Source organism: Lathyrus oleraceus, chromosome 3, assembly GCF_024323335.1.
Source record: "Lathyrus oleraceus cultivar Zhongwan6 chromosome 3, CAAS_Psat_ZW6_1.0, whole genome shotgun sequence".
Classification (NCBI taxonomy): domain Eukaryota; kingdom Viridiplantae; phylum Streptophyta; class Magnoliopsida; order Fabales; family Fabaceae; genus Lathyrus; species Lathyrus oleraceus.
Window position 1 is genome coordinate 16,020,978 of NC_066581.1, and position 25,054 is coordinate 16,046,031.

Consider the following 25,054-nt stretch of genomic DNA (forward strand, 5'->3'; position numbering starts at 1 on the left):
TTAGATTGTTTTAGAAAAATAAATATTAGCTACAAAAAAAAATTCAACTAAAACACATCTAATCAATCTCAAGTTATCTAAAATATTGTAATTGTAGCAATATTTTAGTAGCTAATATTGTATTTTCTTGTAGTGTCTCACAACATCTCTCTACTGAACAACTCAGAAAATATTTCGAAAGTTGTGGTATCGTGGTCGAAGTCTATGTGCCATCGAAGAGATCCAAATCTGGTGCTTGTTTTGGTTTTGTTAGATTTGAAGAGGTGAAAACATTGCTAAGCTTCAAAACTTGCTCTCTGATATCCAGTTTGGTAGTTTTACGATTCAGATTAAGTTAGCTAAATATGTTCGAGGTTCATCTAAGCAAGTTGTTCCAAAAGTCTGTACTTGTTAATTCTATGGGGAAGTAGAAGGTTGGGAATATTATGGTGAGTCAGAGTTGTCACAAGTATTTGAAGACTCTGTGTGTTTTCTACAATTTAGTTAGGATAAAACAAATGTCTTATTTAATCATGATTTAATTTAATAAATATTTTATGAGGTTCTAATCAACTATAGTTTAATCCTATTTCACGTCCTCCAAGACAATTCTGCCAGTCAAAATGTTTGCAGATAAATCTTACATGTAGCCAGGCAAAAAGGGGGTGTGGGTGTGATTCATCAACCTAAAAGCTTCAAATTCTGGTTTGAAAAAACGTTTAATAGTGAAACATGTAGAAGATAATTATTCCGCTTCAAAAAGTTTAATTGGTGCTCTCAAAGATCTTATAAGCATTTCTCATGTTCAAAAGCAGTTTTAAAATATTTAATTTTAAAAAGTAAGCAAACCCTTAAATTATTTTAAGGACCAAAAGTTTAATTAAGCCTATTAAATTCCTTAAAAAAAATATTATAAAAGTCAGACAAAATGTAAATAAAACTCACTTAATAAACAAAAATATAAATAAAAAAAAAGTTCATTTCAAACTCAAATTCAACCAAACAATTATACAAAATTGTATTTGATCCCAATGTAGATTGAAAGGACAAGTTTATTATAAAGCTAGAGTGTGGGGACATTTTTTTCTGTTGAAATTTGCTTCAGAAGCCACCAAATGCAATTTGCAGAAATCAGAGGTACCAACTAAAAGACTAAATTTATTATTGTTAATTTAGTCTATTTCTAATGGTGAGTTCAGCTCTGAGATGGAGAACGCCATTGATGAAGAAGCTGCTATCCTCCGCCATGAACGATGTCCATGGTGTAGAAAACAAGTTTCTATGACCTACAACCATTCCACATTTGAATATATAGTTGCCTTTAAATCTGCTGATGTATTCCTCTTTTGGCCGTGTCCGAGCAGCAAATTCATAGTCGACTTCGTAGCTGGAAGATCTCTCCTGCATGCCCAAGAACAAGCCGAAGCAATGGTAGGAGCTCTCCTGGTCCATGCGGCAGTGTGCCTTCAAGAAGAACCTCTGGCCACATAAACGGAAGGGGACTGAATAGATCCGGCCAGATGGGAACAAGTTCGCGCACTCCTCCCGTGTCAGGTCTAAGTAGACCACACACTGTTGACACGGAACTTCAAATTCCACGACCTTAACAGGGCGGAACTTGTATGACCGCTCAATAAATACGCGACTAGTGGAAGCTGACTCCGCTGCTAGTATCTGTTTTCGGTGTGGTGCCGCAGCCTTGAAATCTAGGGCGTCAGATACTAATTGCGAAGCAACTTCGTGATCGAAGTCATCGCAAGTCTCGACCGTCCTCAGCTTACGGCAAGACATGTACGGGAAGCGTATGAATCGGGCAAGCTTCATCCCGAGGACTTCCCTCCTCTCCTCGAGGATTGGGTATTGAGCTTTTGCCCATTTCAACACGAAGTCGAACACTACATCCTCAGATGCAACCCGCAGGTCATCACTTGACAGTAATGCCTCCATTCCAACCAAAGGCAAGCCCATCAGCTCCTCCTGATGCCTGGTTACGTCCTTGTACCGACATGCAAGGTATTGCTTTGCTGCATCAATCAATGGCAGAACAGAATCAACCATCAAGACACTAGAGGGAAGTTCTAGATACAGCAATGCGGACTCCGGCGTCATGGGTATGTTCAGCAATACCCGGGTGCAGTATCTCATGCAGGACGCAACCTCAAACTTGTCAGCAACCATCAGGATATCCAGCAATATAGGTGGTGAGGTAACATTCAGAGAATTGGTGTACAAAAAATTTAGAATCTCCATGAATGGAGCTTCCTCTGTAACAACCAAATTAAATCAGGATTAGTAATTCAATTATTAGAGAAAACAAATATGATTAAGGATATAATCTGAAAAACTTTTATACCTGATGCAGCAATTTTCAGAGTCACGTGTCTATTCTCCGACTCTCTCATCCCTTTTGAGAAGAGCTACACAATAATACACATAAATAAACAAACAAAATTTACAGAAAGCTATTGAAATCTAACCAATAAAGAAGAGACGTCTACCGTGTAAAAGAACGGGCTCTTCGCCGACAGGATGAGAGAGCTAACGAACAATGTCTTTATTTCAAAGACTGCAGAGAACAGATGAATGTTTTCCAAATAATCAATTCACTGGAAGGTGCAGTTCAATAATGTATTTAACCGATACTATACCAAACTTAACGTATATATATAGCAGTAGTAAAAATTATATACAGGTTCCGTATAGTATTGATTAAACATGTAAACATTAATAATCTTGAGCAATTCAGAAATTTTGAAAACAATATTTAACATTGAAAAAGTTTCCTTTTGGTGGAAACCCTAAGATTGATCCATTTAATCTCAGTATTAAATTTCAACTCATTCTCTTTATTTCCCTCACATTTCTAGAGAAGAAAAAAAAACACAAAAGTAAGGATTTTGGAAAACAAGATTTATACATACCACTGCATTGCTGGCTATCCTTCATGACGTCAAGTAGAAAGATTCTATCTGAGAAATCAGAATTGTTGAAGGCAAAGCCAAGATCTTTGTTCTCAGAACCTTCATTTTTAGAGGAATATGAGTCCATCATGTTTACAAACTCAACTTCATTAGTGTTGTTGATACTACTCATGTTGTGATTAACTTTACAAGAAATAACAAAGAAAATAACAACGAGGATGGAGAAAGATAGAGAATGTGTTTAGAAGAAGACAATTGTAATGAAAATAACTCAGACTGCTTCTCTATTTATTCTGAAACTAAGATTGTTTGAAAAAGAAATTTTGCTTAAAAAAGTTAATTTATAATTTTTTTCATTAATTCTTTTATTTTATGACTAAATTCATAGATTTTACTTTGTATAGATTCAAAATTTTATATTTATTTATTGATACATTTAACCAACCCACATTTTAAAATTATTCTACAATTTATTTTATGACTTTATTCATAGATTTTACTTTGTATAGATTCAAAATTTTATATATATTTATTTATTGATAGATTTAATCAAACCACATTTTAAAATTATTCTACAATTTATTTTATGACTTAATTCATAGATTTTACTTTGTATAGATTCAAAATATTAATTATATTTATTTATTGGTACATTTAATCAAACCATTTTTTAAAATTATTTCTACAATTTAAAAAAAATGATTTGATGGAAATGTAAAATTAATTATTCTTTCGGTCAATAAAATTAATTTGAGATGAATATTTCATAATATTATAAAAATATTTTATGTTATTAAACAATTATAATTGCTAAATTAATTAAACTATTTAAAAAGCAATACAAATAATTTAAGGGTCAGTTTGTTTTAGTTTTAAAAAACAGATTTTTTCTTTATATTTTTGAAAATGGATTTTGCAAAAATATTTTTCAAAATATTACTAGTTTTTCTAAATTTGTTTTTTATAAATTAAAAGACTAATTTTGATATATTACAAAATAAATCTACATTATTGAAGATCAAAGTTAAATCACAGTTTTTTCGAAAAGTTCTATTTCAAAAATAATTTTTACGAAAAACTATTTAAAATAGTTTCAAAATTAAGTGATTTTTTAAAATTTTAATATTTAAAAGAAATAGATAAAATGATAAAATACCTAAAATAATATTTTAAGAAACTATTCAAACTAAATTTTCATTTAAAATTTTTATGAAAAATTTCTTTATAATTTTTTTTTACATCAAAATATGTTATATTATAAAAATCATTTTTAAAAAAAACAACGCAAACTGACCCTATTTTGCAACCCCTTGATTGATGATAATCTCTAAATTCAAATATTTGTTCTTTAGTGATGATTTAAAATTCACAAACTCTCAAATTTAAAGTGATCATTGTTATCTCATTTTAGTGCTTTTAGATAAATCTAAATTTGAATAATAAATCAAAAATATAAATTTAAGATTTAATTTTTTTTATATAAGTAAAATAGATTTTTATTATAATATTATTAAAGTTAAAGCAATAAATTATATTAAAACATATGATATATTAAAAATTAATATATTAAAAATTAATATATTAATCACATCAATTAAAATATGATGTCTCATACTTAAGATTAAATCTTCCAAGCATGGTTTCACTTCAACTTCTATCTAAAAATCATGTTACAGCAACTTTATTATCTTTTCATAAGAGTTACTCCTAATTAAACACAATTATCATATATCTTAAATTCCTAATTTAATTTTATAATCTTTTATTCTCTCAATTGTTTTATTCAAGTTTCTCACCTTACCTCTAAACTTTATTGCATATCCTTTAATTTTTTTATAGAGTCTAATATCTAAAAAGAATAACAACACTATTTTGGTAAATCAAAAAACATTAAGCACAAAAATAAATCGACTATTCAAAAATAAAATAAAATAAAATAAACTAATAACTAACAATAAAATTCTATTAAAAACATTTAAAACTCTTACAAAATTTAATAACAATAATGGTAAATTTAAAGATAAAAAGAATAGACTATCCAAAATTATAAGAATTTATTTCTATGAACAAACATAAAATAATATACTTACACCGCCTCCTTTATTTGCACTATTTCTAAAACCTATAAATGAGAAGTGCTTATTAGATTAAAATAACACAAAAATAACTAATTTATTTTAGTCTAATATAAAATTAATTGAAAAATAGCAAAATAATATATTTTATTTTTTGTAAAAAATAATAAAAGTTAACACAAGTATAAGCCATTTGACCATGTTCCTCTAGGTCATGTCATATAAGCATGTCATACAAAATTTATTCCGAAAGAAATTTAAATTTTGAAGCATCGATTAATATGCATTATTTCCATAATAATCATAAGCGAGTTTTTTCCATTTCATAAACATGATCATCATAAAATTGTTATTTTACAAAATCACATTACAAGCATTTTACAAACTTTCATCACAAATACTTTGACTTAATTTCCATAATAATATGTGCATTAGGTGCACCTAATATATTTTCATATTTCAAGCATCAATACTAGTAGGCACAAATTCTCACCTCCTAAAACAATCTTGTTTCCAAGTTCTCCATTCAATGCAAGCTCCCTTTAAGCACATAAGTTCAACTTTGCAAGTATCCATAAGGCAAAATTCAGTTTCTACATTAGGTGCATTGCTCTTGAGATGAATATGAAAATTATAACGTTACTTCACCTTGTTGTGAAATTGAACATACACAGCTGGACTGTTTTGCATTCCCATATCTTGATTGAAATGCTGCAACCAGGTTATATTGTGGCATGTTTTGTTTTACTTTTGAACTGATCCCGCATGCTTGCAATAGTGCCTTGTATGAACTGCATTGCTTTGTGCATAATTGAATTTGTATTGGTATGCCTCAAAAATTTATTTGAACTGATTTGGCACATTCTTGTATTGATATTGCAGGCTTGGCCAGCATTGGAATTTGAACAGGGAAAGGGGCATCCAAAGTGATCATTCACATTGCTTGGACAAGAAAAAATGGAGAACTCAGAGATGACTTGAAGATTTGAAGGGGAGGTCTAGAAATTAGGTCTTTAGGAAGTAAAAAATGGACTAGAAATTAGGTCTTTTAGGAAGGAAAAAATGGACTGGCCAACATGTATTTTTTTTGATAGGTTCTTTAACGGTTCTTATTTTTATTATAATTATTATTAATAATAAAAAATCAATTTCATGTGGTCCCAAAATTATGGACCGGCCAACATGTATTTTTTGTAGGTCCTGATCCATGGCATTCATGAATGTTACCGCTTGACTGCTTTGTTAAACATGTATTTTAATTCTGTTCATATCTATATGATTTCATATGATTTCATTTTTACTGATCATTATGTCTTACTATTTAATCTTTGAATTAAATTTGTGTATAAATTAAAATTGATTTATAATGTTATTATTTTGTTAAGCAATTGTATAAGAGATCTTATTTATTTAATTTTGTTCTCTCATATAATTGAGTTACTATGTCTTGTGATCGTCATAATTTTGATTAATTTGGATTAGCCACAACATCCTTAAATTAATTAAGATTTTTTTTTAAAATTTTGAGATCACATAAATCATTAGACATAAAATTGTAATTAATTATTCGTGGTATAATGAATTTTATCCTACAAGAATTTTTATTATATTTGTATGATTAACCGTGATAAAAGTCAAAATGTTTTCATAACTTGCCCACAGGAATTATGAATTGGTACATAATTTGATAGTTATATCATAAAGTATTAATTTTGGATAGAAAAACAAAATTATATCATGCACGTAAAGTGTGAGGTTTGAAAAATCTATCGCAACTTTTTTTTAAATCTTATTACATTAAAATTTAGCCCACAAGTAATTTTATGTTGCAAGATTTATTTTATGGTATGTTTATATTGGTAGTACATACAATTTGGATAATATTTATGCCTCGAATTTTGACATCAATTTTATTTATCTTTTTAGCTTCTCAACCTACTAATTTTTCTGATATCCGATGTGATATTCCCGAGCTCAGAGGAGATAACTATAAGGTGTGCGTGAGCACATAATGAAAATGCGTGACATTTCAGCTCAACTTAAGAAACTTGAGGTTGATATGTCTGACTCCTTCCTGGTGCACTATATTCTGAACTCTCTTCCGGTTGACTATGGGCCTTTCAAGATCTCCTACAATACACATAAAGACAAATGGGCAATCAATGAATTAATGACCATGTGTGTTCAGGAAGAAGAAAGACTTGTAATGGAACAGAGTGAGAGTGCATTGCTGACAAGCACTCGCGGGAAGAACAAAGCTTTCCAAACTGACAAGTCACAAGCCAATCAAAAAGGGAAATTCAAAATACCACCGCAAGGTGATATCAAGAAAGAAAGAAGCAAAGTGTTACTTCTGTAAAAAGGGAGGACACATGAAGAAGGAATGCCTTAGATTCAAAGAATGGCTTGAGAAGAAAGGTAATTTATTCTCATTTGTTTGTTATGAATCTAATATGACCGATGTTAATATTAACACCTGGTGAATTGATTCTGGATCAATAATCCATATAACAAATTCCTTACAGGGTATGCAAAACCTAAGGAAGCCAGTGGAAAGTGAGCGGACTGTCCTATCAGGAAGCAGGATAGGCTCACATGTGGAAGCTATTGGAACTTGCAATTTAATTTTGAATAATGGTTTTGTTTTGAAATTAGAAAGGACCTTTTATGTACCAAGTTTCTCACGAAACTTGATTTCAATTTCTAGACTTGTACCTTTTGGATATTCCTTTAATTTTAAAGACACCTTATTTGAATTATTTTATAATTCGAAATATGTTGGGAATGATATATTGTCTGATGGTCTTTATCGTATTAATTTACAAATCGAATCCATTTATAGTTCAATGCATGTTCAAACTGTCACTAAGCGGTGTAATATTAATGAGAATTCTTCTATGTTATGGCATCGGAGATTAGGACATATCTCCATAGAGAGAATTAAAAGGTTAGTAAAAGATGGGGTACTTAATACTCTAGATTTTGCTGACTTTGAAACTTGTGTTGACTGCATTAAGGGAAAGCAGACCAACATGTCTAAGAAAGGTGCCAATAGAAGTTCAAGTATATTAGAAAGAATTCATACAGACATATGATGTCCTGATATGGATGCACATGGTCAGAAATATTTCATCACTTTCATAGATGATTACTCACGATATATGAATATTTATTTGCTTAACAATAAATATGAAGCATTGGATGCCTTCAAAGTCTTTAAGGCTGAAGTTGAGAACTAGTCACTACGCCAAATAAGGGAAAAGAGGGCGCTTTTTTGGCCTATAACAGCGCTTTAAAGCGCCCTCTAATCTGGCGCTGGCATAGGTAAAGACAGCGCTTTTTTTCCTGGTGAAAGCGCTCTCTAAAGTGGCTCTTTAAGCCCTTTAAGGGCCACTTTAGAGGACGCTTTTTAAAGAAAGCGCCCTCTAAAGTGGAAACTTTTAAGGGTTTAGAGGGCGCTTTTACTGGAAAGCGCCCTCTAAAGTGGAAACTTTTAAGGGTTTAGAGGGCGCTTTTACTGGAAAACGCCCTCTAAAGTGGAAATTTAAAGGGTTTAGAGGGCGCTTATTTTGGAAAGCGCCCTCTAAAGTGGATGGTTATTTAAATTTTTTTTTTAAAAAGCGCTATATTTTTTTATTTATTTTAGACAACCTGTATATTGAAGCAGTACACCTAAAACTGTATAATTTGAAGCCCTTTTTCACACATTGCATTCAACAAGCCTTATATACAACAATCCATACATATACAACAATCCACTGATATATAATCGTTTAACTTCTAAAGATTCTAAATATACAACCAATTCATAACTTAAAAAGAAATAAAACTAAGTAGCAAAAGCATCTCTGAGATGTATGTTTTTTTTAGTTCTTTATTGTTAACTATGAATAAAACTAAGTAGCAAAAGCATCTCTGAGAATATGCATGTCAATAGCAGTACTCAAAAGATCTTTAAAAACCCTAAGGATATATGTTCAAAGACTCCAAAAAATTACTTTGAAGTATGAGTTCTCTACCAAATCCAAAAATGGAGTTGATAGCCAGTGCAGCAGCTAAAACGATGTCAAACGGGGTGGCTTCTGCGTAGTCTCGCCTTGATACATCAATATGTGCTTCTTTGAAGCACCTTGATACTGGTAGATGATGCTGTAGAGGCACTGCCTAAGATTTATGATGTCAAACATCTCTATAAATGTTAAATCCGATGTTCTGGATTTAGCACCAGCATAACGCTGGTACTCCTCAAACACAGAAGATAGACACCAGTTCTGCATCTTTCTGAAGCAACCAACTACACAACCTGTTCTATGCTGCATTACAAAAGAAAAATCATCATTAGAACAAACAATTAGGAATTCAAAACAGAAATTCAGAATTGAGAAGATAAACTTGCAAGTGATCAATCTTATACCTTTCCTCGTTTGCAATGAATCAAAACAGGGTGATTTCTCACATCTGAAACCAGACAAAATTAAGGAATTAGATATCTAACAAACAAGAGAAACACCAACAAAGATATACAAAAAATCTGCATTTCAAAGTTGAATAAGCTTGCTTCAAATACCAAGTAAAATTTTCAAAGCCTCCATAATAGAATCACTGAGAATAGGTAAAGAAACTTCCTGCAGAAAAATACAAAGATTTATTAACTCTAAAATAAAAAAAAAGAAGAGATAAAACAAAAAATGAATCACCAATCCACAAAGGTCAAATTTCATGATTATTAGCAGCTAACACCAACCCATATTTATGATAAACCCCAAACCCCCCTTTTCCCCTAATTATACAATTAAACCTAAAACCCTAATCTAATAATCTGCAAAAATAACACAATCACAGAAAAAATTCAAACTTTGAGTAATACACATACATTTCATGATTTCAATGAAATTTCATTAACAAAATTCAGAATGATTCAAACAATCACAGACTTTTTAACAACAATCAAAACCCAATTCAAAACATCATACATTGAAATAACATGATTAAACACATTTGAACACATATATGATGAATACGAATATAAAAAATTACCGTTTTCCCCTCAATTCCAAATTGAAATAGACGAATATTTTGTGATTTAAGAAACTCCAAATTCTCCTCCAGATAGGGTTCAGGACACAAGTATCTGCATCAATTCGAAAAAAGTTTCACCCTAACCATATATATATATATATATATATATATATATATATATATATATATATATATATATATATATATATATATATATATATAACATCAATAAATCAATAAATAAAGAGTCATTTTAATCATAGTTAACAATAAAGAACTAAAAAAAATGGAACAATTGGTGAAATTTAACCCATAATGCCTAGTCTCCATTGCTAGCATTGCAACACAATAATTATTGTTGAGAATACTCAATAAATGTATGAACCAAGAAAAATGGAACCAAAAATGAACAATAGCGAACGTCAGAAGAGAAACCAAGTAATATGAAGATTAGAAAAATACCTATGGTGTCAAAATCGAACAGCTAACAATGAATTAATAGAAGGAGGAAACGTCGTAGATCTAACAGAGGTGGAAGGAGAACGCCTTAGAAGTAGCGAAAATCGTAGCAGTGAGAACCCTAACGTGAAAAAGAACGAAAATAACAGAGAGTGAAATAACAAAACGCGCAGTATGTTATAATTTTAATGTTTACTAAAGGGGACCTTAGAGGGTGCTTGTGGAAAAAAAGCGCCCTCTAAAGGGGGCCTAAGAGGGCGCTTATGAAAGCGCTCTCTAAGGCTTTCCAAAAGCGCTTTATAAACTGGAAATGCACATGGACTTATAGAGCGCTTTTTTAAAAGCGCCCTCTAAGGGTAACCTTAGAGGGCGCTTTCTAAAAAGCGCCCTGTATTGTTGTCCCTCTATCTCCTCCTTATTTTTTCGCTTCACCTTAGAGGGCGCTTTATTACAAAAGCGCCCTCTAAAGTGCGCTGTCTATTCCAGTTGTTCGCTCCTTATTTTTTCGCTTCACTTTAGAGTGCGCTTTTGTAATAAAGCGCCCTCTAAGGTGCGCTGTCTATTCCAGTTTTTGGCGTAGTGAGTGTGGAAAACAAATAAAGATAGTGAGATCAGATCGGGGTGGTGAATACTATGGTAGATACACTGGGAGTGGACAAGCACCTGGTCCATTTGCTAAGTTTCTTCAAGAACATGGGATTGTTGCCCAATACACCATGCCCGGTTCTCCGAACCAAAATGGTGTTGCAGAAAGAAGAAATCGAACATTATTGAACATGGTGCAGAGTATGCTTAGCAACTCTAATCTTCCTAAATCATTGTGGAATGAAGCACTAAAGACGGTTGTGTATATTCTAAATTGGGTTCCATCCAAGGCTGTCCCAAAGACACCGTTTGAGTTATTTAAAGGATGGAAGCCGAGATTACGACATATGCGCGTTTGGGGATGTCCGTCTGAGGTGAGGATTTATAACCCACAAGAAAAGAAACTAGATCTAAGGACCATTAGTGGGTATTTCATTGGATATGCCGAAAGGTCTAAAGGTTATAGATTTTATTGTCTATCTCATACAACTAGGATTGTGGAGTCAAGAAATGCAAAGTTTCTTGAAAATCATTTGACTAGTGGGAGCGATCAAATCAAAAATTCAATTTCTGTGCATGATCATATAGAGTATGAACCTTCCACTTCAAGTAATAGATTGGTTACTATTTACAATATCCCTCAAGTTCAAATGGATGTTGATCAACCAATCATCGAGACTCCATAAGCTACTGATGATCTAGTAAATCAAGTTGGTCATCAAGATGATGAACAATTAGTTGAACAATAAGATCCACAAGAAAATGTTGATCAAAAATTAAGAAGATCTACTAGGATAAGAAAATCAGCTATTCCTAATGATTACATTGTGTATCTACAAGAATCTGACTATAATGTTGGAGCTGAGAATGATCCTGAGAGCTTTAGACAAGCCATGAGTTGCAAAGAGTCAAATTTGTGGTATGATGACATGAATGATGAAATGAATTCCATGAAAAACAACGACGTATGGGATCTTGTAGAGTTACCTAATTGGGCAAAGGCCATTGGTTGTAAATGGGTCTTTAAAACCAAGAAAGATTCATTAGGCAACATCGAGAGATACAAGGCCAGACTCATTGCTAAGGGATTTACTCAAAAGGGGGAAATCGATTACACTGATACTTTTTCTCCTGTATCAAAGAAAGATTCTCTTCGTGTTATCTTGGCATTAGTTGCACATTTTGACCTTGAGTTGCATCAAATGGATGTGAAAACAACCTTTCTTAATGGTGATTTAGAGGAGGAGGTTTATATGAAACAACCTGAAGGTTTCTCTTCTAATAGTGGTGAGCATTTGGTTTGCAAGCTTAAGAGATCCATATATGGGTTAAAACAAGCCTCTCGTCAATGGTATCTTAAATTCCATGAAACGATATCCTCATTTGGGTTTATTGAAAACCCCATGGATCAATGTATATACCAGAAGGTCAGTGGGAGTAAAATTTGTTTTCTCATTTTGTATGTGGATGACATACTACTTGCAACCAATGATAAAGGTTTTCTACATGAGGTGAAACAATTCCTCTCTAAAAACTTTGATATGAAGGATATGGGTGAGGCATCTTATGTCATTGGCATTAAGATCCACAGAGATAGGCTTCCAGGAATTTTGGGTCTATCACAAGAAAGCTACATCAATAAAATTTTAGAGAGATTTAGAATGAAAGATTGTTCACCAAGTGTTGCATCCATTGTCAAGGGCGATAGATTTAATTTGAATCAATGCCCTAAGAATGATTTTGAGCGGGAACAAATGAAGAACATTCCATATGCTTCTGTTGTTGGAAGTCTTATGTATGCTCAAGTATGCACAAGGCCCGACATTGCATTTGTTGTTGGAATCTTAGGAAGATATCAGAGTAATCCAGGTATGGATCACTGGAAAGATGCAAAGAAGGTGTTGAGATATCTTAAAGGAACAAAAGATTACATGCTAATGTATAGGCAGACGGACAATCTTGATGTGATCGGCTATTCAGACTCTGACTTTGTTGGTTGTGTTGATTCTCGCAAATCAACATCAGGATATATTTTTATGATGGCTGATGGAGCTATTTCATGGAGAAGTACTAAGCAAACCTTGGTTGCTACTTCTACTATGGAAGCCGAGTTTGTCTCCTGTTTTGAGGCTACTTCTCATGGTGTATGGCTTAAGAGTTTTATTTTTGGGCTTAGAATCATGGATTCTATTTCTAAACCTCTGAAGATTTTTTGCGATAATTCAGCAGCTGTCTTTATGGCTAAGAACAATAAAAGTGGAAGTCGAAGCAAGCACATCGACATAAAGTATTTAGCCATTAGAGAAAGAGTGAAAGATAAAATAGTAGTTATTAATCACATTAGTACTGATTTAATTATCGCTGATCCTTTGACTAAGGGCATGCCACCAATAAAATTTAAGGATCATGTAGAGAACATGGGACTTGGGTCCTCCTTATGATTGTATACATACAGTTTATTAATAAAAATCTTATATTGTGATGTTTTCTCATTTTCATGCGCACATCAGTTTGAGAAAATATGTTACATCTGGACCAAGAGTAAACATTGGTTTATTCATCAAGTTAGTTACCACATTACAGATATATACTTGAAAATAGACATGCTGTAATACATAGATGAGACTACTCGCTTTAAGAGGGACTATCTCTATGATTCACATATTTATTTCTTGAGTAAGTTTTCCATAACTCATTTATGTCAATAATCAGTTCTATGGACCAAGTGAGAGAATGTAAATTGATATGACCATTTAATTGGGTGGTAATGAGTTTTAATGGCTTTAAATTCTTGATGGTAGAATCAAGCCTATAAATAGTCTTTGGTCCCCAAAGCTTTCTGTTAGATACCCAAAAGTGCTTATTTGAGCTATCAAATATAGGTATCTTTCACTCCATTTCCTTGCTAAAATGTCGAGACCACCTTTGTTTCAGATGAAATGCAATGCAATGATAATCTATCTTGGTACCTTTGATTTGTGTGTTATTGTGCAGGAAGTAGGCATGAAATAATAGAAAATGAAGACACAAGAAATGTGGCAAAGGGATCAAATGAAACAAGCATTCATCAGCTGCCTCGCTAGGCGAGGGCTGTGGCGAAGGACTCGCTAGGCGAGCGTCCAGCGAGCGTCCAGCGAGAAGCTCCAGTATTTAACAGAGGCAAACATCACCACACTCGTTAGGCGAGCTTCCAGCGAGGAGTGTGGCGAACGCGTCCAGACTTGGTGAAAAGCGCAGCCAGCACTCACTCGCTAGGCGAGCCATTAGCGAGCTCCCAACGAGGATTCCAGTAGCAAAACCTCTCAACCTCGCTGGAGCGAAGGTTGAAGCGTGCCCTTCGCTAGGCAAAGGTTTTGTTCGCTAGGCGAACATGACAGTCTAGTAAAGGCTGTTTCTCTGGGCGCAGGTGCCTCAATTAGGGGCTCACTAGGCGAGCCATTCTGCTCGCCTAGCGAGCATGACAGCCCAGTAGCTGCTCTATAAGTAGCAAGTGCCACTTTTTGGAGCCATACCTTGTTTTTCCATACTTTTGTACTTTTTCCAGATATTTTTACAGCATTGTTCCAAGGATCTTTTGTGACCTAAAAACCATTTCTCTTCATCTCTTAACCATCTTTCACAAAAAGAAGGTGGATTCCCATCCAATCTTGATTATTCGACTTGGATGTTGATCAACCTTCTTCCGAAACTTGCCGACCAAGCTACCATGAAAATGAGTAGCTAAGTCCTCCATTTGTCAAGGTTAGATGTAGATGATCATTAGCTTTGTGTGTAAATGTAAGGATCTTCATTTGTAAACTCTTTAATGGTGAATATATGATGAAAACTTTGTTCTTATTCAAAACTCTTTGTGTTGGTTTATGATCGAGAGATGTTTACCAACTCTTAACCTAGGTTTTCATCCAATCTTGTTTGTTAGCTAGAGATAGTAATGAATGATTTTGTTCACCATAAGGTTGAACCAAAAAGTTGTCATTTTGATAGATTGTGTTAGAGATAAACAATGGATCAAAATGGGAAAACTCACAATGTGTGTTAGAGATAAACACATTGGGAGGACTTTGTGAAATAATTTATCATCTAAAGGAGTTTATAAGTTTGTTGATCGAACATATACATGCAAAGTGATCGTTGAACCCTAACTTTGGCAATATTTCTCAAATATTCAAACCAAAACTTTTACCGCATTTAATTACATTTTTATGCAAGATACCGTGACAAACACCAAAACCCTATTGTTACCTTAAGCTAAGAATTAATACAACCATCGAAAGGCGGTGATATCTTACAATCCCTGTGGATACGATAACAAAAACCCGACACTTAAAATTACACTCAACAAAATGGCGCCGTTGCCGGGGATTGTAAATTGATATTGCGAGCATCGCAATGGTTGCTTAATTTTTAGCTTTTGAATTTTTGACTTGTGCTTGTAATTTGTTTGGTTTAGTTTGCAGCTTACGTTTTATGCGAGGGCAAATCCCTGTGGACGAACTTCTTTTTGATCTTGAGATCGAGAGAACCGCAAGGAGGCTCAATAGCAAAACGAGACGTAGGAGGCAACAGGATAGACAACGTCAAGAGCAAGGAGAAAGTTCTTCTACCACAAATCCACCACCATTCATACCTAACATGGAGCCACCACCACAACCGCCTATTTCTACTCCATGCATAAACAGTCCAAGAAACACCGCTCAGTTTGCCAACCACACGGGAAGGAAAGCTGAGATGAAAACGGGAACTCTCAATTTATTATATGGAAGTCCATTCACCCGAATGGACCATGAAGATACCTTTGCTTTTCTCACAAAATTTTATGAGATAGCATTGGCGGCCGGAGTGGATCAGGCTCAGGAGCTCCCGTTGTTCAGAAGATTATTTCCCCACGCTTTGCTCGGCAAAGCAAAAGATTGGTACTTAGACCAAACACCAGCCGTCATGACAGACTGAAACGTGTTAGAAGAGAAGTTCATCGAAAGATTCTTCTCCCATAACCGGTTCATGGAATCCAAGACGACCATCTCGGTGTTTGCACAAGGAATCAATGAATCCTTAAATGAAGCGTGGGAAAGATTCAAATCCATGTTGCGGAAGTGTAAAGGGCATGGATTTGATGAGATGACTCAAATCCATATTTTCAAAAATGGACTTCAACCAAATTGCAAGACGTTGTTGGATGCTATATAATTAAAAAGATGAATAGACTTCAACCAAAATCCCTCTATTCATCTTTAAATATTTTAAATCATTAATATTTATCGTAATAATTAAAAAGCTATATAACAATAATTAAAAAAATGGATGTAACATTTAAAAAATGGATGCAAGTAATGAAAAAAAAGTAAAATCAAGATGATCAAATCTGCAACAATAATTAGAAAAAAATAAGTTCAAGAGGATTGAATCCACAATATATACTCTACTTTAATTTATTTAATATAATATTTACTATATATTTTACTTATTTTAATAAAATAAGACCTGAAGTCCTGGATCGTCTTGCCCTACTCAAAATCGATTATATATATATATATATATATATATATATATATATATATATATATATATATATATATATATATATATATATATATATATATAGATAGATAGATAGATAGATAGATAGATAGATTAATTATTATAAATTGTCAGTGTAAAAAGTTTTACATTATCGATTCATCACTATCATCCGTTTGTATTACTTTATAGATTTTTAAAATAAAAGTCAAACTTGTTTCAACATCCAAGGTCTATGATTAACTGTCAGTGTAAAATTCTTTTACACTGTCAGTGTATTTCAATTAAATTCATATATATATATATATATATATATATATATATATATATATATATATATATATATATATATATATATATATATATATATAATCCTCATAGATATATTAATATTCAATTTTAGTCCCTCTCAAATTTGAGATACCGGTCCGTAAAGGTGTTTGTGCAAGAACATTTGCTGCTCTGCTAGTTAGTTTTCGCATAAGATTCCATCCATGCAGACCACCATCTTTAACATAACGAATCCCTGTAACTATATCAGCACCCGTTTCGAATTGCAAACAAAAAGGGCAAAGTTAAGTTGTGGCAGGTACGAAGAAAACAAGAAAATTTGAAGAGAGTATAATATAAGGAACAAAGTTAAGTTGCGTATGATTGATCATAATATAAAAGGAACAATAATGAGGTTTATGTTGAGTCGTTCGTTATATGTAGGAACAATTATACTGTACTTGTTTTTCTGCTTCTGTGCATCCATTCATATCTAAACATGAAACAAATTCACTCAATGAAAGTGAGTTTGATGAACTTTTAGACATATGATATGATTATTGGAATCCTTATACTATACATGAAAGGAGAGACATGATTACCAATTCCATATAATCAAATCCAAATTTGTATAAACTCGAGTTACCAATTTCATATAAATTTTCTGATTTTTGAATTTGTTATAAATTAGTTATGATTTTAGCTACCAATTTTTATGGGTTCAAGTATAATATTGACCTTAGTCATATGGCATGCCACATCAGTATTTTTGTCATTGTCATTTGTGCGTCCAATCATCAAAAAAACGTTCACGTGATGTGTGCCACGTCAACTTCTATTAATGGATATTGACAGGAGGGATCAAAAATATGGACAAAAAATATTAAGAGGACCATTCTTTGAAAAAAATTTTAAGGAACTAAAAATTAAAATCACAATATTTATGAGAATCAAAAACATATTTAACCCTATATACTTTCACTATTATATAGTTAATTTACAAATACATTAATTAAATTTTACGGTTGACTACAAATGTATATCGATCCTTCGATCTCAGATAAGTGGTCCGAGAGGCTCGTTGTTCGACAGATCTGAAGGGCTAAACATTTGGTTGGTGAGATGTTCAGCAGATCTGAAGGACTCCCTGTTTACCACGTCAATTTTCATTTGATTAAAAATAAGCATTTCACACCAATATATCGCAGGAATATCCACAATAACAACAAAACGATGTTTTAAAATCCAGACGGATTATCGACCCGGTCATGCTATCGTGTCATTGAATTATTGCTCGGATGATCGGACCGCATGATTTATAATAATATAAAAATATAATTTTATTTTTATTTGATATCATGATTTTTTTTTCAAAATTACTAATTTATAGTATTATTATATAGTTTAATTAATTTTAGATTTATTCTATTGTTTTATTATATAATTAATAATAAATAAATTTAATGAGAATTGTATCAAAGAAAATTATTGTAATTATAAAATATATATCTCACATTTCTTTGACCAAATTAAACATTAAAGAGATTTATAGTGTAATTAATAAAACTACAGTTTTGAAAACTTATCTTAAAATTTCTTAAAATTTTACAAAAAAAATATTTAACTAATTTTAATATTATTTAATTATTATAAATAATATTAATAAAATCAGATTTTAAAACACAAGCACCAAAACTTTGAAAAAATAAAAATAAGGAATCAAAATTATAATTAAACTAAAAAAATAAAATAAAAAGATCAATCCGCCGACTTAAAAATCCTGTGAATTCATTAGTCTGACTAGTAATTTCACCCGGTCATATCAATTTTTATCGAATCATTTGCAACTATGATTCGAAGAACTTATCAAACCTCTCTTCCCTCTAACTTTTATCATCTAACCGGTCTGGCTGTCCGAATTTTAAAACACTAAAAAAAACTAGTATTATTATGTAACGTCCTAAAATTAAATTAACCAATTTTATGTTATACTCTTGAAAAATACATACACTTTCTTTTTCCAACACTTTTTATTTTCATTATAAAGGAGAAACACTTACTTTATTTTCATTACCATTCTCTTCTCATTCTCATAGTTAGTTATAGATTTCAGTTTCACACCATCCTCTTTCTCATTTTCTTTATTCTTTCTTTGCAAGAAAGTTCAGTGTTTCTTTATCAAACACAGAATGAACGCTATCAACAACAACACCAATTTAGTTGAGTCTTTCAACTCAGATGCCTCTAGAAACGGAGCTTCTGAGGATGTTGATTTTAGCTTTGCCTTCAATGATTCTAGTTTCTCGATAGAATCATTCAACTTGAAATTATGAACGATGTTCGTCCTAATGTTGAGACTTCTTCCACAAGCAAAAGGAGAATGGAGGACATTCAGAAACACAATGGTTTACACTAATATTTTTTCTCCAAAACTTAGTTTTTTCTTCTTCCAGTTTTCTTATTCAAAAGTGAGTGTTTATATGACTTGAATGGTGTTCATTTCATAGGTGTTTATGAGATTATTCTAGATGTCTTCTTGTTGATAATTTTTTTTCATTTCATCTTTTAGAAATAAGATATGAATTGGCGTAGCTTCAAAATTTATCTACATATCAGAGGGAAACAATTTTAAAACTCATATCAAATGAACCATATTAGGGTTCCAAAAATTGAAAGGGAAAAAATGTCTATGTTAAATGTAATGCAATCATACTTAGATATGTTTTTGAAAAGGTGTTGAATTGCTCGACATTACTAAGGCACACATTTTTCAACTGATACTATATTGAATTATTGTAAATATCTGCTACTAATCAATGGTTGACACATCTTTTGTTCACTTTAGTTTGGTTGCTACTGAACCCTACAACGCCAGTCATGTGTTATTTGATATGAGTTGTTGTTGTGTGATAAGAAGGTCCCAAGGTCAATTTGTGGATTCAGGCCTCCTGCAAATGTTTCATAGTTGTAGAGCTATCACAGTGGGTCCGACAATCCTGTTGGAAATCCCCCAAAACCTATGGAGAATTTCAATCAATCTTGATGAACAAGATTGTTATCACCCACATAATAGCAATGAAAAGAAAGAACAATTGAGAAATAAAGAGTGTAAATAACGATGAAGGAGAAGAGTAATTAGAATTCTGCAGAGTTTCTCTCTGCCAACAAACTGTGGAAAACTTGTTATTCACTTTGCAACTGCAAAATATTGTGAATTACAAGTGTTATGAATACTATATTCACTTCACTACAAAAATAAGGGTTACTCCCTCTATTTACAAATTTAGGTTAACTTGGACCTCAAGGCAAAGCCCAAAACTATAAAAACCCAAAATAGCTAACACTATTAAAATAGGCCTAAGTCGAAATCCTGTGTGAAGCAACATGCTTCGACACTTCGACACTAATACAACTCAACACACTAGATGGTTCAACACTTTCTTGTTCTGTTGAGCAACCTGCTTTGACACAAGGAATTACAATTAAACACACCACCTAATTCATTGTGTCTAAGATATCTACATTCATCATAGCTCTTAGTCTTCTGAACACTTCGACTTGCACTCCCTTCATCATGATGTCTGCAATTTGATTCTCAGTTCTGCAGTGCTCCACGTTCATCTTTCCATCTGCCATCTGCTCTCAAAGATAATGAAACCTCATTTCGATGTGCTTGCTTTGACCATGTGCTATCGGATTCTTCTCCAGGTTGATAGCTGACATGCTGTCTATCTTCATGGTAATTGCTCCATGACTATTCGATGTTATCTCTTCGACCAGATTCACAATCCATGTTGCTTGACATGCACAAAGAGAAACAGCTATGTATTATGCTTCGCACGATGATAATTCCACTACTGGCTCTTCTCTCGAACTCCAAGCAACTGGTGCACCACCTAGCATAAATACATAGTCAACTGTGGATTTTTGATCCTCATCATCACTACACCAACTTAAGTCGGTGTATCCCACTAATTTGCATTCTTTTCCTTCATCAGCTGCAGGAAACAAAATGCCATAGTCAAGAGTTCCTTTCAGATACCTTAGTATCCTCTTCGCCACTACTAGATGTGATACATTTGGCTTCTGCATGAACCTACTCAGCATACCTACACTGTATGCTAAGTCAGACCTTGTATGACAAAGGTATCGAAGTGACCCAATAAGTCTTCTATATTGGGTTGGGTCGACATCATCTAAATCTGAATCTTTCGACAGTTGTAATCTGGGCTCAGCTGGAGTCGAAGTTAGGTTGCAATCTTGCATCTCAAATATCTTGAGTATTTCACCTGCATACCTTCTTTGTTGCATCATCAAACCTCTACCGCTCTTGTAGAATTATATGCCAAGAAAATATGAAATGTTACCCAGATCTGACATTTCGAATTCCTTGTTGAGATCACCTTTGAAGTCTTCGATCTCCTTCTTGCAGCTACCTGTTATCAACAAGTCATCGACATAAAGATATAGTATAAGCAATTCACTCTTGCTTCTTCTTACATATACTCCATGTTCAGGTTTTCATTTCACAAATTCCTTCTCCCTTGGAAATCCATCTATCTTCTTGTTCCAAGCTCTTGGAGCTTGTTTAAGTCCGTTCAGGGCTTTATCCAGCTTGTACACTTTTCTTTCTTCGCCATGTTTAACAAACCCAACTGGTTGTGCAACATAAACTTCTTCTTCTAAGGGGCCATTTAGGAATGCACATTTCACTTCCATCTGACACATCTGCCAGTTGTTCATGTTTGCTAGACCAATAACCAACCCGATTGTTTCGATCCTAGCAACAGGTGCAAAAACCTCATCGAAGTTGATTCCTTCTTTCTGAATAAATCCTTTCGCCATAAGTCTCGCCTGGTATCAAGTCACTTCTCCTCTAGGATTCAACTTCACTTTGCATACCCACTTCACATCGATTGCCTTCTTGTCTTGGGGAAATTCGACAAGTCACCAAGTGTTGTTGACTTCAATTGACTTCAGCTCTTTGTCCATTGCTTTCATCCACTTCGAATCTTTCAATGCCTCAACTGCATTGACAGGTTCAACATCTGCATATAAAGCATAATGTACCTGCTCACTGATCGCGACTTTATGAGTCTATTGGGATATTAACTGCAAGTGCACAGTCTAATCGCGTAGTTTTAAAAGATATCGATCCCACAGGGACTTAATGAATCGATATACCGTTTTTCTAAGGTTACTTCGTAAAGCTAAGGCGGATGATACTTTGATGATTAGGGGGAAAAGTAAAACTAAAATTGGATCTAGATTAAATATAAAATAACACGGATATCGGTATGTAGTTCGTCGTAATTAGGGAATCAAATTTTCGTTGGTTTCTTAGTTTTAAAATAAGTCTTTTCAGTAGACACTATTGATTAAAAGTCTTTTCTCAAACTCTCGCTCTGTTGAATCAGACTATGACTTTATATTAACGTATGCTCTCACTATTTAGTTAAATCTAAAATCACTTTTTGAAAACAATAGAATCTATAGAAACTCTTTTTAAGAAAATACTAACCATTTAAACGCCCTCGTCTCAAACTCTCGCTCTGTTGACTTAGATTATATGATTAAACTTAAATGCTTAACTCTCGTCCTCACATTTAACCTTTAAAAATACTTTTTGAAAATGATTAGAATTTAATTAACTCTAAAAATTGCTTTCGCCCTGATTTAAAGTTAATGTCCAATTTACACTGTCCAGTTAAAAGCTCAAACCGTCGTTCTATTGATTTTAACTTCTTTATGTCTTTTACTCTCGTACAAAAACTTTGGTATTAACTCTGTAAATTGAGACCATAAAAAGAGTGACTATATTTTTAAACAAATTTAAACCAACTCAGTTTTGATTCCTTTATTCCGCTTACTTTACATACCGATATCTAAATTAATTAGCCGGACATGCTAAACAGACCTAAACAATTATTATGCTTAAATACAGCCATATCAGACAAACAATATAGATAAACAGCATTACAGAGCATATATAAATTAAAACAATAAATTAATGAACCTGTAAAATTAATAGAAATCTTGGTTGTTCCCTAGCTTCGATGCTTGAACACTCCACCACAAACCGGTTGGATTTGTTCTTCACAATCTTCGTTCGGACAGGAAAATAAAGGCGAAGGAATAAAATACTATGACCTAACGTAAGGTTAGATCCAGTAAAAACTACACAATAGTTTCCGGTGTAGAAACTAGTGTGAAAGAAAATAAATTCAATGCTTTGGAAATTAACTAGAAAAGAAAAGGAAATAAAAATGCTCAGAAAGTAGAATGCTGTAAAATATATTGCTGTAAAAGCTTGCACGGCGGAAAAAAAGAGAGAGCAGGCAGGGCACCACTTAAGGTCTATTTATATTCATCCCTTTAGTAACCGTTTCCCAAAAGTTCCTTCAGTAGGTTTTCTAGCGTGTCAACGAGTCAGAGGAAGAATAAGGGAGAACGTGCTTCTGTTACGCGTCAAAGCCAAAAAAATAGGAGTGGGGGTGTGACGTCCGTCACACCATGTGTTACGCTCGCAACACTAAGCAGAGGGGCGTGACGCTCGTCACACCATGTGTGGCGGTCGTCACAGTGTCACAGCGCTTCTCCTTGTAGTTGTGGGTTGGGCTTTAATGGAATGCTTTTCCTAGAGAATCCTCTTTTTGCACCCCCTTTTCTTTCTTTTTCATGTATGCTTCAAATAATGTTACCTGAAATAAATAGAAGGAAAATACCATGTAATATCGAATAATATAAAATAAATCGAATCAAATAATAATATAATTTAATTAAATCGAGTCCAAAAATGTGATATTATTTCATGTTATCAACCTCCCCCACACTTAGACTTTTGCTTGTCCTCAAGCAAGATACAATGTAGAAATCGGTTTAAAATATTAGCCAGATGAAATTTCCAAACACACATCAATTCGTAATAGGTTGAAAGTAAATCTCGTTTAGAAATAACCTGAGCTTAATCTTAACATCAACAACTACCGTTACAACATCAGATAACCCCACCTTATGCAAACCAGTTCGAGTCACGTTATTATAGCTATCCTAGTTCTTTTACTCTTATTTCACCCGTTTTCATTCTAGCGAAATCACATTAAGCCCTTTATCTTTTCGCGCACATAGTGGAGTAACCGGTTAGCGATTCTGATCCCCTTTTAGCTAGAAGTTCTGGTACATAAGTTGGATAACTTCGTTATTTAGTCCATTGCAAATTGCGGGGGATCGGATCGTAGTCCTCCCTACCAAGTTCAGCACCAGAAACCGCTGAACCAACTCACAATGGATCGTTCATACAATGTTTTTGTAGGGTCCGCAACCTTTGGATTAAATGATCGGGTAAGGATCACCTAACTTAATTAGTGCATTTCCTGATTTTTAATATATTGTTTTGGGAATCATTCACTTATATTCATCGGCTCTCCACGTAGTTTGCTATTAAGATGGTGCCGACTTCTCGTATAAACTACTCGGGGTTACTATAAAACTAAAAGTTCAAGGAATTGGTATAATAGGTACTTAGCCTGATCTAACGTGTTGAGGTTTTTAGAGTGTTGGGGCGGTAATAATTTTTGTCTTAATTTTACTCAAGTTTGATAAAATAAGCAACCTTTATACTTATTGAGTGTGTTGAATTTTTGTTATGGCTCGAGAAAATTGAGGGGAATAGATAATAAAAATTTTCACACTAGGGACTCGACTTGAAATAAATATATTATATTCTTTTTTTTATGAAAGGGAAATAACAATGAAAGGGAAATAACATACTTGAAAGAGGAATGTTGAAAGAGAAGTAATCATAACTGAAACAAAGTTTTTCCCCCCACACTTAAATGAAACATTGTCCCCAATGTTTTAGAGAAAAGCGAAAAGAAAGGGAAAAAAAATAAATAAAATGCTCAATTATGCCTGCGTCCTCTTGTTCTCGGACCCGGTGAGCGTTGACGTATTTCCAAGTCATCAAACCTGTTGAGCAAGTCAGTGAACCGCTGGTCGGTTATTGCATTCCTCGCTTCTTGTTGTTGTTGCATCTGGCGCATCAGTTGCATCACTTCGTTATTCTGCGCCTGCATGGCATCAAGCCGTTGGGCTTGATGTTCAATAGCGTCCATGATGTCATCATTAGTTTCTGGCCTTCTTCTTCAACGACGTCGGGAGGATGGACCAGTTGCATTATCGGAAGGGTTAAGCGGGGCTGACTGTTGTTCAGGACCTTGATCACCTTGC

The 25,054-nt window shown here is 33.4% G+C and overlaps 2 protein-coding genes across 2 annotated transcripts; both read right to left on the reverse strand.

The window, feature by feature from the left end:
• Nucleotides 1-928: 928 nt before the first annotated feature.
• Nucleotides 929-3,134, reverse strand: LOC127128872 (BTB/POZ domain-containing protein POB1). Its single transcript, XM_051058245.1, has 4 exons — nt 2,901-3,134; nt 2,478-2,545; nt 2,333-2,396; nt 929-2,243 (listed from the first exon to the last, which is right to left on the reverse strand). Exons 1-4 carry the CDS (start codon nt 3,070-3,072, stop codon nt 1,147-1,149), a joined length of 1,401 nt encoding a protein of 466 aa, XP_050914202.1. The 5' UTR covers nt 3,073-3,134; the 3' UTR covers nt 929-1,146.
• Nucleotides 3,135-8,905: 5,771 nt separating this feature from the next.
• Nucleotides 8,906-11,148, reverse strand: LOC127129424 (tyrosine-protein phosphatase DSP3). Its single transcript, XM_051058610.1, has 5 exons — nt 11,117-11,148; nt 10,013-10,106; nt 9,543-9,600; nt 9,390-9,433; nt 8,906-9,288 (listed from the first exon to the last, which is right to left on the reverse strand). The coding sequence occupies exons 1-5, from the start codon at nt 11,146-11,148 to the stop codon at nt 9,031-9,033; spliced, it is 486 nt and encodes a 161-aa protein (XP_050914567.1). The 3' UTR covers nt 8,906-9,030.
• Between the last annotated feature and the right edge of the window lie 13,906 nt (nt 11,149-25,054).

Coding starts and splice junctions, on each gene's coding strand:
- LOC127128872 (XM_051058245.1), bottom strand. CDS start 3,072: ATGAGTAGTATCAACAACACTAATGAAGTTGAGTTTGTAAACATGATG. Junction 2,546..2,900: donor GGATAGCCAGCAATGCAGTG/GTATGTATAAAT, acceptor TGTTCTCTGCAG/TCTTTGAAATAAAGACATTG. Junction 2,244..2,332: donor TCTGAAAATTGCTGCATCAG/GTATAAAAGTTT, acceptor TGGTTGTTACAG/AGGAAGCTCCATTCATGGAG.
- LOC127129424 (XM_051058610.1), bottom strand. CDS start 11,148: ATGTTCTTGAAGAAACTTAGCAAATGGACCAG. Junction 9,434..9,542: donor GGCTTTGAAAATTTTACTTG/GTATTTGAAGCA, acceptor GTCTGGTTTCAG/ATGTGAGAAATCACCCTGTT. Junction 9,289..9,389: donor TTCATTGCAAACGAGGAAAG/GTATAAGATTGA, acceptor TTTGTAATGCAG/CATAGAACAGGTTGTGTAGT.